The 13601-nt window shown below is 40.7% G+C and overlaps 1 protein-coding gene across 4 annotated transcripts in view; it reads left to right on the forward strand.

Moving 5' to 3' along the window:
• The window catches only part of NCBP1 (nuclear cap binding protein subunit 1), a 29603-nt gene extending 18757 nt beyond the window's left edge, over positions 1-10846 (forward strand). For all 4 annotated transcript variants that reach the window (XM_059833475.1, XM_059833477.1, XM_059833478.1 and 1 more), the window contains 8 exons: positions 132-254; positions 1473-1575; positions 2918-3011; positions 5542-5645; positions 6316-6430; positions 8929-9072; positions 9484-9597; positions 10496-10846. In XM_059833475.1, coding sequence (XP_059689458.1) covers positions 132-254; positions 1473-1575; positions 2918-3011; positions 5542-5645; positions 6316-6430; positions 8929-9072; positions 9484-9597; positions 10496-10609 — 911 coding nt within the window. In that variant the 3' untranslated portion in view covers positions 10610-10846. The remainder of the gene's footprint in view (positions 1-131; positions 255-1472; positions 1576-2917; positions 3012-5541; positions 5646-6315; positions 6431-8928; positions 9073-9483; positions 9598-10495) is intronic.
• The last annotated feature ends 2755 nt before the right edge of the window (positions 10847-13601 follow it).

Consider the following 13601-nt stretch of genomic DNA (forward strand, 5'->3'; position numbering starts at 1 on the left):
GTGGACAATGATGCTGGAAACAGCTACTTTTAGATGTAGCTGGGAAGTGTACTTGTTTCTCTGAGAGGCAAACTGATGTTAAAATACTCACTTGCCTTATACATATTTTTGACCTCTTTGCTTTTGTTTAGGGTCTCTTCCTGGATATACTGTGGCACTCTGTTTAACAATCGCAATTAAAAATAAGGCCAGTAATGATGAAATCTTCAGCATTTTAAAAGATGTGCCTAATCCAAACCAGGATGATGATGATGGTAAGATATATGCTGTTAGGCTTTGGCAGGCTATAATTTCTTCTGTGTGTAGACTGATCTGCCGTCCTTTGGAGCTATGGGTGTGGTGGTTAACAGAACTGTATCCTTTCCTTTCTAATAGTTGGTTTCAATTTATCAGTAAATGGAATTAATACACCATTGTTAGGGTTTGTTGTAAACATCTTGCATGCAGAGGCAGCCCTGTTTTTTTTAACAGAGGTAACCTGGTGCGTGAGATGTGTTTTCTTGTGACAGAGGTAGCATGAAATAATTTAACATTTCCTTTGTCTTCAGCAGCAGAGTGCAGTTCATGCTGTTATCCTCACCCTCGAGATTCAGTGCTTGTGCCCTGTCTGAGAGCTTCCCTCCCTCGGTGCAGTCCCACAACAGATAAGATAGCCAGCATGCTGGCTGCAGTCTTCCGTGGATACAAACTCACAATGGGACTCCACTCATGTTCTTTTTAGCTTTGCAGCCACGGACAGCGTTGATTCCTAAAGTCTGTGTCTTTTAGGGGGTGAGCAGTGTGAGACAGAGAATTAAGAAGTGATCTTTACAATGGGGACAATGTCAATATTTCTGTAATATTTGCAAGTGTTCTATTATGTAAGTGGAGGGCAGCAATGATCCATTTTTTGCCCTGGGATCCACTGTCATGTTTCCTGATTTGCTTTAGGCATCACACACTAATGAGTGCTCTCTCCCTCCTGCTTGTCTTCAGCTGCAGGTAGCTGCAGCTACAGTAGGGGACTTGGCACCATTCACCCCTAGTACCCATATTTGCTGTGCACTCTTGCTGGACCCTTCTCCCATGTCATAAATAGCCAATGGCTGTACCCTAATCATCTTTACCTTCCACTCTCCTTTATGGTCTGCCAGGCCTTCGGTTTGATGCATAACTCTGCAGTTGCCTTTGCTGTCTTTCTCTGCTGCTGCCCTTCAGTGCTGTTACATGTTGGTAGGGCGGCTCTGTCTCTTGATAGCTTCCTCACTGACCTGGAATTCTTTCTGCATGTTTTCCCCATGGCAAAATGGGAACCTGAAGATCTGCACATTTTGGAAAGTCTTTACTAGCTTCCTGCTCAGCCTTGCAAAACCCTGTTGATGAAACTCTTTTTTGTGACATGAGTTAAAACCATAAGTTATCTCTACAGTTTTATGAGTAGCTTACATGCTCTACTTGAAGTACTTACAGTTTCAACGTCAAATAACTTGCAGATGAAGGATTTACCTTCAACCCTCTGAAAATAGAAGTCTTTGTTCAGACTCTGCTCCATCTAGCTGCAAAGTCTTTCAGCCACTCCTTCAGTGCCCTGGCCAAGTAAGTGTAATATGTACATTATTTTGAGGCTTGCAGAATTGTTTAATTCTGACAGTGAAATGCATGATAAAAGAACTGGGCTGCAAGCTTCAGCAATGTTTTAGGTGCTTCACAATGCAATATGATAAGGAGAACTAATTACACTACTTACTGAAGAAATGGTAGGGTAAATGCTAGGTTATATATGTGAATGGAATTAAAAGAAATTTGTGCGTTACAGCCATGTGATGTAAATCAAACAAGTGAGACAAGTTTGGAACATTACTCCATTTTAGAATTACTCATTTGCTGATTATGGAGCGGTACAAGGGTTTCTCCTTACATTTGAATGACTGGGTATTTCCCACCACAATATCTTGTACTATGATTGTGACTCTAGAAGAGTTACATCTGTATAAAAAAATGAAAAAAACAAAAAGAAAACCTGAGTCTTCAAGGCAGTCTGCTGTAAAATTCTTTTACGTAACAAAGCACAGTAAAACCAATTCTAAAATAGTTCAGAGTGCATCCCTTAAAGATATGCTTTAACTTCTGAAGAATTTACTGCACCTTTTTTAGCAAAATGAGATAAAATAACTAATTTTTAATCCTGTGTGCTTTGGAGTTGCTCTTAAGTGGTTTTGGTATGTTCAAGGTAGTCACTTGCATCTTAATGAATTATTTTTCTATCTGTCCTCAAACATATATAAAGCTGTTACAAAAACATGCACCTGGGAGCTTTATAGAGGCAGTGTTGTTAAGAAGCTGTAGGTAGTAACCTGCAATCAGTAGTACAAGAGGCAGGGTGATATGAATACTTAGAGCCATGGTATTTTCACTGCTGCACACCACAGTGGCAGCCATGAGCTCAAAAAGAGCCTCTTAGGCTTTATAGTTATATTACAATAAGCTGAGTTGTGAATGCTGTGTAGCAGTCAGTGTAACTCTGCTAAAATAGAGGCTTTTAGCAGCATTTCCTTCAAAAAGACGCAGATTGGGTAAGTGTCTAAAGTTATGGAAACACATATCAAGAGGAAGGTTTAAGGCAGCAAATTTTGTTCCAGCTGTGTATAGATAAGCACAGGAAGCATGAAAGTGCCTCCTGCTTTTAAGAATATGAGAAGTGTAGCCCAGCTTCAGGGAATAGGTTCACCACTAAGTTTTAAGTTGCTTTTAGGAGCTGTCATGTCTTTGTAGCCTATTTTAGCTCGGGATTGTTATATTTTCCAGGGAATAGTTGTTCAAGAATTGCTGCAGATAGTCACAAAATTTTCTTTTGGCCAATCTAAGCCACTTGCCTTGTATCTGCTGCTCTTTTGACCTGATCCCAACCCCTCCACTGACAACTTACATCTATTAAAAGGTTTCATGAAGTCTTCAAAACGCTTGCTGAAAGTGATGAGGGGAAACTCCATGTTCTGAGGGTTGTATATGAGGTTTGGAAGAATCATCCACAGGTAAGAGGTTGCAATGTCAAGTATCTGTGTGAGTTTGAACTCATGGAGGCCATCTTTAATAAAAAACAGTACAGTTTGCTTTATATCCTTTTAAAAATAACTTGTCTGTTGTTGTCTTATTTGAAGGAAAGTTCAGATTGTATTTACTGTTGTTACTAGTGCCTAAAATGAAGGCTGGACATGAAATACATACCATCAGTGAGGCCACTTTCTTCCTCAGAGTTCATTGTGTGTGGGGGTAAAGGCTGTCATTCTGACTCAGTTTCATAGTATGCTGTTTGTCGTACAACAGAATGACTTTTGTTAAAATCATGTTTCTGTTCAAAATTGGAAAACAGTGTAGATGTGTAAATTGAAATAAGATGTGGATGTCATATCGAAAGCAGGCCACATTCTTAGAAATGTGGAAACCCGGGGGTTTTTAGGGCTTTTTTTTTTTTCAGTTGCTAGTGAAAGCCATACAGTTATTCCACAAAGCTCATGTTGGAGTCACTGTTGTGTGTGGGCAGAGTGAGTAGAGCTGTAGTCAGTGGCTGTGCAGAACAGATCAGTCTGACAGTGCCTGATTATGTTCATTCTTGAGCCAGAGGAAATAACACCCTAAAAGACCTATGAAAAATGCCTCAGTTGTTTAAGCTGTTCAGTTTCTTCACAGCAGTTGTTTTCTCCCTCAGCTGTCATTCTTACATGAATAAAAATCAATAAGGAACTCAAGCTGAATTTGCCTGCATTAATTATTTCATGTATTCCTTACTGGTGTGTTTGTGTTGCACTTTATTGTGCTTGAAAGTGGACTGTACCTCACAGTTGCATAGGCTAGACTTTCAGCCGCAATGCCACTGAGAAGAAGGGGTAATCCTTGCATCTGCTACTGGACCTCTGGTCCATTCCCTAGGGAAAAAACTGAGCACCTAGAAGATACGTAATGCGAGATGTCACCTCTCATCTAAGTACAGTAAAAACATCCAAAAAGCAGGATTCTTTTAATACATTAAAATTCCTACCCAAATTACTGACCTTGAAAATGTGACGATTACAGTCTGACCTACTTTTTACTACCATTTAAATGGATCAGAAGAAATTACATTACTGTGATCTAGTATCTGTATCCTCTTCCTCTTTGTTCCTTTATATTGCAGCATGACCAAACTGAGATGGAGATTTCAAATTCAGACTAAACAGTCATGTTAGATTTTTATGTGAATAAATCAAGATTGCTTTAAAAAATATCAAGTGCAAAACTTATGAAGGTCTGCTGTTCTACTTGATCATGGAACTTGAATTTTCCTCTCTTGCATTTATTACAGTTCAGTCTTTTGCTTCTGGTCAAGTACTTTCTTTTCTGAGTCCACAATCTCTCTGGTACACAGAAGAAAAGGTATCTGGACAGCAGGACACTTGTACAGAGTCTGTTTTTGTGCTGCTCACCCTAGTCCCATGTCTGATTTGGTTAAGGCTATGAGCAGTATTTGCAAGGCATATAGTGCTAATGAGTGATCTATGCTGCAGATAGTGACTTAGCAATGAGTCAGTAGTCCCTGGACCTATAAGTAAGGTTGCGGTGGTGACTTCATAAAGAGAAACTTTAACATTGAGGTGAAATATTTTCCCAAAATCCTAGGTCTGTGTTTCTTGGAAGATCAGGCTAAGTAATCAGAAATTCTTCCTGGCAATACAGAAAGACAAATGGAGCATAGGATGCTATCCTGGGACTTGAAAGTTGAGTGCTGAGTCTTCTGTATGATTCATTCAGTTATTTTAATTTTCCTTCCTTAAAAGGAGCGTTGTTACACTTCCTTATTTGACAATGGGTGGTTGTAAGGATAAATACAGTGCAGGCTGTGGTTCTTAGATACTGTGGCATTCAAGCACATGAGTAACTAAGATAAGCCTTTTTCCTCAACAGCTTGCAACTGCTTTAGTCAGTAAATCCTCTCTGCAGTTGCCTGCTAGATTGCTTGCAACGCCCCCCCCCCGAATTATGGCAGTGCCTGTAGCAAATAAGTGCTTCCATTGAAAACACAGCGCTGGCTCTGTCCTGAAATGCATGGGTCTTGTAGAGAAGAGCTTACTGTCACATTTGAAGACTGTTGCAGTTCAAGGAGAATAGGGTAACAGTAGCTCCTTCTTTATGGTGGTCTGACAGGTATATATGCTCTGGTTTGAGTACTTTGATGTCAAATACTAGGAATTGTGTCTCTAATGCCTCTCTTCCAACTATGATGCTTATATGTTTTGTATGGAAGTATGTATATTTATGAAGAGTGATACATCACTTTCACAAGAAGTTGAAAAGGTTGTTAAACAAAATCAGAATGCATTATGTAATTGATATAGATCCCCTACTTTGAGCAGTTTTAGGCTAGACTATCCATCTTCCTGAAGTATTTGAAATTGCCCAGTAATACCATTAACATAGAGTTTTATCAAACCATCTCTGGTTTTGTCTGAGGCTGGAATACCTTACACAGATAGTGTGTGCAAGCCCTTTTCTTATTTGAATTACTATCATGTCTTTCACAAAATACAGATGATTGCTGTGCTTGTGGACAAGATGATTCGGACACAAATTGTTGACTGTGCTGCAGTAGCAAACTGGATCTTCTCTTCAGAGCTTGCACATGATTTTACTAGGTAACAAGAATTTGTCTGGGGTTGTTGTGTGTTTTTGAATTACTATTTTAAGTGGCCAGTACATAGTTTAATCTATGAAAACTGAGTGGTGGAAGAAAAAGGCACAATTAAACTTTTGTTCCTTCTACAAAATATGTACTTCAGCATTTTTCTTTCTGAGTTGGGGTATGAATGTTTACATGACAGTGCAAGCATGTTGCTAGCATGTCATTTTGCAAGTAGTCTCTAAGCCTGCCAAAGCAGAACAACACTGGAACTATTTCTAGACAAAGTCTGTTGCTGTGTTACATAGCTGCTAGCTTAGTGTGGTCCTGGTCTATGGTTGAGGTATGTAACTTGTACCACCATTGACACATGGCTTATTGAGAACAGGAGAAATGTTCGGTCTGCGAAGTCAATTTGATGTTGGTAGTCTTGCAGGATGTGTATGAAATACCATGCTGGTTTGGAAGTGTGCTGCAAAAAATAGGAAGGAAATTATTGTTAAGCTTTCTTACATTACAGGTATGCTTTCCTATATGCCAAGCGTTTGCTCACTCTAGTAGATGTCTTAGATGATACTATTTTTTTTTTAATTCTCCCAGATACATTTTTCTGTAAGAAACTGCCTTTAGTTTTCTGTCTTGGAGTAGTGTGTGATGTAGTGTTTTAAGCTTTGTGTCTTTCCTAGGTTTTATATCTGGGAGATTTTACATTCTACAATTCGTAAGATGAATAAGCATGTTCTGAAGATTCACAAAGAACTGGAGGAGACTAAGGCTAGATTGGCCAGGCAGCACAAAAGAGTGAGTAATTTGTTTGTAATTTTTAATTATTTTAAGCTAGGTTATACAAACCTGCATGCTGTCAGACTGATGCACAGTTGGTTTTGGGGAAGGACTGAATAAATATGTTTATGAGGAAGCATGTCTGCAGATGTGGTCATCTGTAGCACTAAGACATCAAAAACTGGATGCATATTCTCAGTCCACCTTTCTGATGGTAGCTATAACCTAAGAATTCAGTAAAATCTTTAAGGGAATTCATATGTGTTTGTTCTGTTCAAGCTCTCTCTCACAAGATTCTCTTCCAATATGAGCATACCTTCCACTTGCCTTCTAATCTGAATTCCAGTTACCTTATTAGATAGCAATAAGAACAGTTATGAATTATTTACAGTAAGTTCTGTTAAAGAGTACTCTTGTGGCTTCCATGCAGAAGTGCACGGAAACAGCTATTTGCTATTGAAAAGTTGGCTGTTACTGTTCTTCTGATGGATGCTGCTGGATTCTGACACTGGCATCTGTCACTTCCTTCTTCCAGCTTATTTTTCTGAATACCTTTGCATGATCTGGGTTACTGTAGACAACAAACTGATGGGCAAGCAGCCACTGTTGTGTTCTGTTGTCCCAAGTGGGACAGTAAGACGGGGTGAGAGAGTGTCTTCTGTGGCAGCTGCAAAAGACAAGGCCCAAGGAAGCTTGGCTGAATGCAATACGTAGTTGCGATAAAATGAAGTCAGTTTATAAACATTGAGAGTTGCAGAGAGCAAGAGAATTTCCGTCTTTGTATGTAGCCTGTGAGTATGATTACCTACATAAAACCCTTAGCTAGCTCCAGAACTTTGGATTAAGTTAATATCAGAATTTGGCAATTGGCACAGAGGCTGCTGATGGTTTTTGAAGAAACCTGCACAAGTTAGTAATTTTTCCAGAAGTTTCTTGCTAATACCTCATGGTTTGCCAGTGTCAGTTCATCCCAGCCCCTTCATCTTGTTTTCTTCACTCCCAGCAACAGCCATTCTAGTTGCTTGCATTCTCAATCTACATTGATAAGCAGTTAATAAAGGCCCATGATTACTGAAGACTTAGATCCAGTCATTGATCTTACTGTAAGGCAAAGAGCTTTTCTGGCGTCTCTAAACAAATATACCAGTGTTTTCATTTCTGTACTTGTCTCTTACTGCAGCTCTTTAGTACTGAGTACTTTGAGTATTGTGCCAGGAAGAAACATTTGTATGCAACAGTGAGTAGTTCTGCAAACTGTTGCTCTGCTGCACGACCATTCCTTTTAGAGGAAGTAAGCCGTCAAGTTTTCTTGTCCCCAGCATGAAGTGGTTTGCCTTACTATGGAATGAGTCCAAGGCTTCCATGCTTTCTCTTAGGTCCAATTGGTCCTTTAGTGTCTTGAGTTCAGGAAACCTGTAGATGGGGAAAAAAGCAAGTTCCTATAGAGAGAATAAATAAAATTAAATTCTCACTTGCTCTGGTAAGTAATTTTTATTTTTATGCTGATTCAGAGCTGTAACTGTCTTCTGATGGTGAGTTTCATTTGCAGTAGGTGAGTTAACACATCGCCCTTTATTTGTCACAAGTTGCATATGCTCCTTTTGTAAATATTTGAAGTTTTGAGCTGCTAATTTATGGGTATTTTTGCACAGAAACAATCCTATGAGACTGAAACAATATCTGTATTTGAATGTACCATAATCCATCAGGTTCTGCCTTTCCTCCTATATCCCTTGTAGTCTTGGGTAAGACTTCGTTACCTGAGCTCCCAAGTCTGGTACTTACAGGTATTTTGTGATTTTGATTTTTTTGTTTGTTTGTTTGTTTTTGTTTTTTAGTTGTTGTTGGGTTTTTTGTTGCCATTTTGTTTTGGTTTGGTTTTGAGGCCATGTTCCTAGTTAGTAGTTTGGTTTCCATGCTGACCCTTTCTAGTCTGAGAGCATCCCTTTTGATCATGAATGTAGGGAGTCCCCACTTTTAACACCACGGACTACAGTATCTAGTCTTCCTTTTGTGCTAAGCAGCTGATTCGTCTCCGTTGTTGCACAAAAGTACTTTATTTTTTGGAGCCGTGAGATTTCAGAACTGTTCATTGAATTAATTACCTGTCCTGCTGCAGCGGACACAATTTAAAAAATCTACACTGTATTTTTTTTTAAAAAGCTGTTCATTATCTGGTAATTATAAAGTCAGCAAGGATATTACCTTCTATTGTGTTTCCACTAAATAAAAGACTAGTAAATCTTTAAGCTTGCTCTGGTTTCTCTGAAACCTTGGATTTTTAAAATTTTTTTTCAGGGCTTTCCCATATTAGCATTTTTCCTTCCAAAGCTCTTTTCTGAGTTGTATTCAAAGTAAATGCCCTTCAAAATACAATACTTGCCAAGCTACAGAGTGGCTTCAGTTGCTGCTCTTCATTTGTTCTGCAGACCTTTTCACGTGTGGAACCGGAGGGCATTAACAGTATCCACAGGTAGCCAGGTTGCTAGTTAGTCTTGTGGTGTTGTCCCTTACAGCGAGACAGTGATGATGATGATGATGACGACGACCGAAGCAGTGATCGGGAAGATGGGCCGCTAGAAGAGCAGATAGAGCGCTTACAGGAGAAAGTAGAGTCAGCCCAGAGCGAGCAAAAGAATCTCTTCCTTGTTATATTCCAGGTAATGATGGGCAAAGTCTCATCTCACTTTCAGGTTTTCAAATTACTGGATTTACAAGCTTTCATTGTTGCTTGTGTCTCAGGCATCTTCTTGGAATAAGAATATGGGAAAGGGTTGATGGGTTTGCTATGGGTTAGTCAATCTAGATCATCCCCTTGCAAAGACTGCTTCTGAGCAGGATCTGTTCAGTTTCGAGTGCTTAGGAACAAAGGATTTCTCCTGGCATACAGTTTCCTGAACAACCAGAAGGCAACTGGATTTTATTTGCTTACTAAATTCAGTGTTTGCCAAACAAAATAATTATTCTTACATTGCCGTTCAAAGCTTCTGTCCCGCAGACCCTCTCACCTGAGGTTAGGATCCTGCTTTCATTTGATGAGACTGAATAAACATTTTTTTCCTTCCCTGCAGCGTTTCATTATGTTGTTAACTGAGCACTTAGTGCGCTGTGAAACTGGTGGAATTGATGTATTTACACCTTGGTACAAGAGCTGTATAGAGAGGTTGCAGCAGATCTTCCTGCAGGTGAGTTTCGTTTCTCGGTTTGAAAGGCTGTGGGCAGGGACATGCTGGATAGACAAGCTTTGTGGCTGGAGAACTGAGCACTCCATGGGAGTAGCAGTAGGTGGCAGCAGCATGTCTTCTCTGAAGGCTGCTGTGGGGCTAGGTCGTAGCTCTGGTTCTGGCCACAGACTGATGGAGTGACCGGTCCTTGGGTAATTTGCACACTGTGAGCATACTGCAAAAAGATAACAAGATGTGATTATGAATTTTGCTGAGCTCCTCTTAACTGTGTGCTTATAGTCAGGGCAAAGTTGTGAGTGAACAAGAATACTGAATAGATGTCTTTTAAATAAGTGGATTAAAATATTGCAGAATTCATTTTAATAAGATGCGTAAGTATCTATTAAAAATAGTTTTCGAATTCTTGGCTCTGTATCAAATCAGGTAACAAGTACAAGTGGCTGGATGAAAGTGATAGTAATAGAAAATTATACCAGTGCGAGCAGAAAATACATTGAAGAATGGGAGTGGTGGGATAACTCTTCCCTGGGCTGAACTCTTCCCTGGTAGTAGATACGACTTCAGAGGAAAGCAAATAGCATGATTCTCCTAGGATACCTCTGCAGTTGCATGGTATCCCGCACACAATTCGGAGTCCGGGAATGAAGAACTACAGGGAGCGCAGTGCTTCTCAAGACAGGATTTCAGCACATGCTTTCTTCTTGCAATCAGTAGTGGCTCTGCATTATGCTTTTCTTGTCGGTGGCTACTGTGTTGTGGAAATGAGATGTGCTCAACAATTTGCATGAAAACATTTGACCTGTGATTCTTACATGTCTTGACTTCTCTGCCTATTCTTATACAAAGATAAATGAAAACAATAAAGCTTTGTGTTCTGTTTTTGTTTTTTATCTGCCAGCATCACCAGATAATCCAGCAGTACATGGTGACCCTAGAGAACCTCCTGTTTACAGCTGAACTGGACCACCACATACTGGCTGTGTTTCAGCAGTTCTGTGCTCTGCAGGCCTGAGGATTATTCATGGGCAGAGTCTTGTCTGCAGGACTTTAATTTTTTCTTTTTTCATGGGAAAACTTGACATGGGGATGGAAGAAATTTTTGACTAAAACTGGCTTTCGTGTGCTCCTATATAAAACAATGCAGTACTCTAAACAACAGCAAACTGTGTAAGCATCATAAGCCTTATAAGATATGACTGATAGGGGATAGACATGAAGTAAAGTATGAATTCTTTTCCTTGTCTTTTAATTTGGTTTGACTCTTGACTTCATTATATTATTTTTATTTCTCCCCTGTTGTTTATATAAAAATAAAAATCAGGAAAAAAACAAACAAAAAACCCCCAGACCTCTTACCTCTGCCTGGCCCTTAAATCAAAGGAACTGCAGAAATGAGAAGCAGTTCATAGTGTTTTGTGAGTATGAAAGGGAATGCACCTTCTCAGTGAGTGGTGTGGTAAGCTCTCTAATGTGGCACAGGAAAAGTGTCTTAAGTTTGGACATGTGAAACCCTTGAGTTAAGCTTTCAAAGTAGTATAGAGCATATGGGTTTGTTCATTACCAAGCCAGCTAGATTTTCACAGTTCGAAAGGACATGATTGTGATACAATTGAAGTATGTTTTTTTTAAAATGTATTGTCTAGTGTCTTATTACAGTAGCTATAAACAATCGGTAGAGGAACTTCATGGACAACTTCTGAGAAATGCAATCCTTTTTGCAGCGTGATTGAAGAATGATGAACTGCTCCTGGCAGCAGTCTTCACTGGTAAATAGAGACAGTAAGCAAGAGTTGGAGTGGAACAAACTTTGGACTTCCGTACTGCAAGCCTTACCTGGGTGTTGGGAGCCCCTGGCCCAGATGCCAGGGGACAGGGCAGGGCAGGGCAGTGTTCAGCCTGTTCCTTTGTTTCAGCCTGTGAATAGTTGGGCTGCTGAGCTTGCGCTGGGCTGGACCTGCAGGCCTGCAGTGATGCCAGGAATCCTTCTGGTAGCAGTGGTGGATGAACCAACTGCCCTCACCTCATCTGGCTTAGTAACAGCTGCTTTGCGGTGGCTGCATCTGCTACCCTTCCCTTGCTTTAAAATGTCACAACAGCACATGGCTCCCATGTCTTCAGGAAGCATTTTAATGCTAAATTAAGCGATATCTCACAGGAGACTCAACCTGAAAATAGGGTAGCCTTAGTTTTGAGTTATGCAAATAACATTACGTACATAAACACCAAGCCAGAGTGGTCTGTGTTACGGTAAGCAGTGATGAACGGCAAAGGCACTGCCTCAGGTGCTCGGGTCTGTCGCTGTGCAGTGTATTTCCAAGCTGTTTATGGTCTTTTCATTTTGCAGATGAATGTTTAAAGAATTTCATACCCAGTGTTATTCAGTTTAAGCTTAGAAAGTGATGAGCTTTGAGTAATTTTGTTCCTGTACAAATTATTTTTTCTATTATTATACCTAGTAATGCATTTCATCCATACATTAACCAATTGACCTCCTGATCAAGAGAGGAGGGTAAAAAAATGGAACTTTCTACTTTGAGTGTTGACATAAGTTTGTGTGTGGCCTGTAGCAATCCAATATATCCTCATAGACTGAGATCTGTTACTTCTGCTTTCCCTGCTTACCTTTCTGATTTGACTGATCCCTTCCATTCTTTCAGGGTATACTGTTAATTGTGAATTTGCTTTATGCAAGGGTTTTGTCAGTTATGCATAGACTTCTGCTTCAGATCTTTCTCTGTCACTGTTCTTGAGTAATCAAATAGGTTTGGGGTTTTTTTAAAGAAATATTTAATACTGTAGAGGTTTTAATGGGGGTTTAATAGTTTTTTCACTGGCTTGGATCAGTATCAGAGTTCTGATACTAAGTAATCGTGGGGATCTGACTATAAATGTGACTTCTGTAAAACTGGTAACGCAGTTAGAACTTGCAAACCTGTAACTTCCTCTGAGCCTTGACACGTAGGGGTGCTGGGGATCTGGTTGCAAATGCCTGAGCATAATCCTATGATTTAAAACCAAATAGCAATGTCTTTCAAAATTGATTTGACTTCCATGGTGAGTCTGGGCTTCAATTAAATTTCTTGAGTCTGTTGGAAACCTTCCCCTCTTTGTAGGTGGCGTATGCCTGACTTGACTGGGAAACTGGTTGGATCTGTAGGAAAGAGGAGAAGGAGATGCTTGCATAGTGATGCCAGCAGCTGACTGGAAAAACATGGAACTGCTGAAGCATGAGGTGGCGGATAGTGTAAAGATGCTGTAGAAATGTGATGTGGTTGGAAAAAATGCACAATTAAAGACAAAAATAAATGAAGGTGAAGCAGGTTACCACTGGGAGTGTTTGTCCTACCGCTTTTGGGGACCACTGGAGCAAAGCAGTCATGGCAGGGTTGTGCTGGTGTTAAATGCAGTCAGGTTTGGAGCAGCTTCGTTTCCCCAGCACTGTTGCTGGTACCCTGACTAACACACAAGCCTGCACCTCAGTGCGCTATGGGCTGGTCTAACACTCTTTCCCCACGTGCGCAGCCAAGTGAGGCAAGCATGTGTGCTGCTGGGTGTCAGGATGCTGCTGATGTGGAAATTTTGGTGCTTGCCAGAGGGGTGGCTGTTGCAGCCTGCCTGCAGGTAAGTGATGTGGCAGCCAGTGCACACCACCCAGCTGCCCTGCAGAGGAGTTTTGGGACCAAAGACACCACTGGGTCATGGAACCATGACCTGGAGGACTACCTCCAAAAGCTCTGCTAGGACCTGCCTCCTGCCCTCCAGCCAACCCCACATGCCATTTTCCTAAGCCTGGCAGGGCCCTGTGTCCTCTGTGCTTCGGGGGGAAGGCCAGTCACTGAGGGCTGCAGACCACAAGAGAGCGTTGGAGAAGTGACAGCCTATTAGTGGAACCATCCACCCTCCCAGACACCGTAACATTTCAGTTTTGCACAGCCACAGTGCCCAGGCTCCCTTAAGAAGTCTCCAGCGACTTCACTGAGGTCTGCCCTATTTACCATGGCAAA

The sequence above is a fragment of the Gavia stellata genome, chromosome Z, assembly GCF_030936135.1.
Source record: "Gavia stellata isolate bGavSte3 chromosome Z, bGavSte3.hap2, whole genome shotgun sequence".
Classification (NCBI taxonomy): domain Eukaryota; kingdom Metazoa; phylum Chordata; class Aves; order Gaviiformes; family Gaviidae; genus Gavia; species Gavia stellata.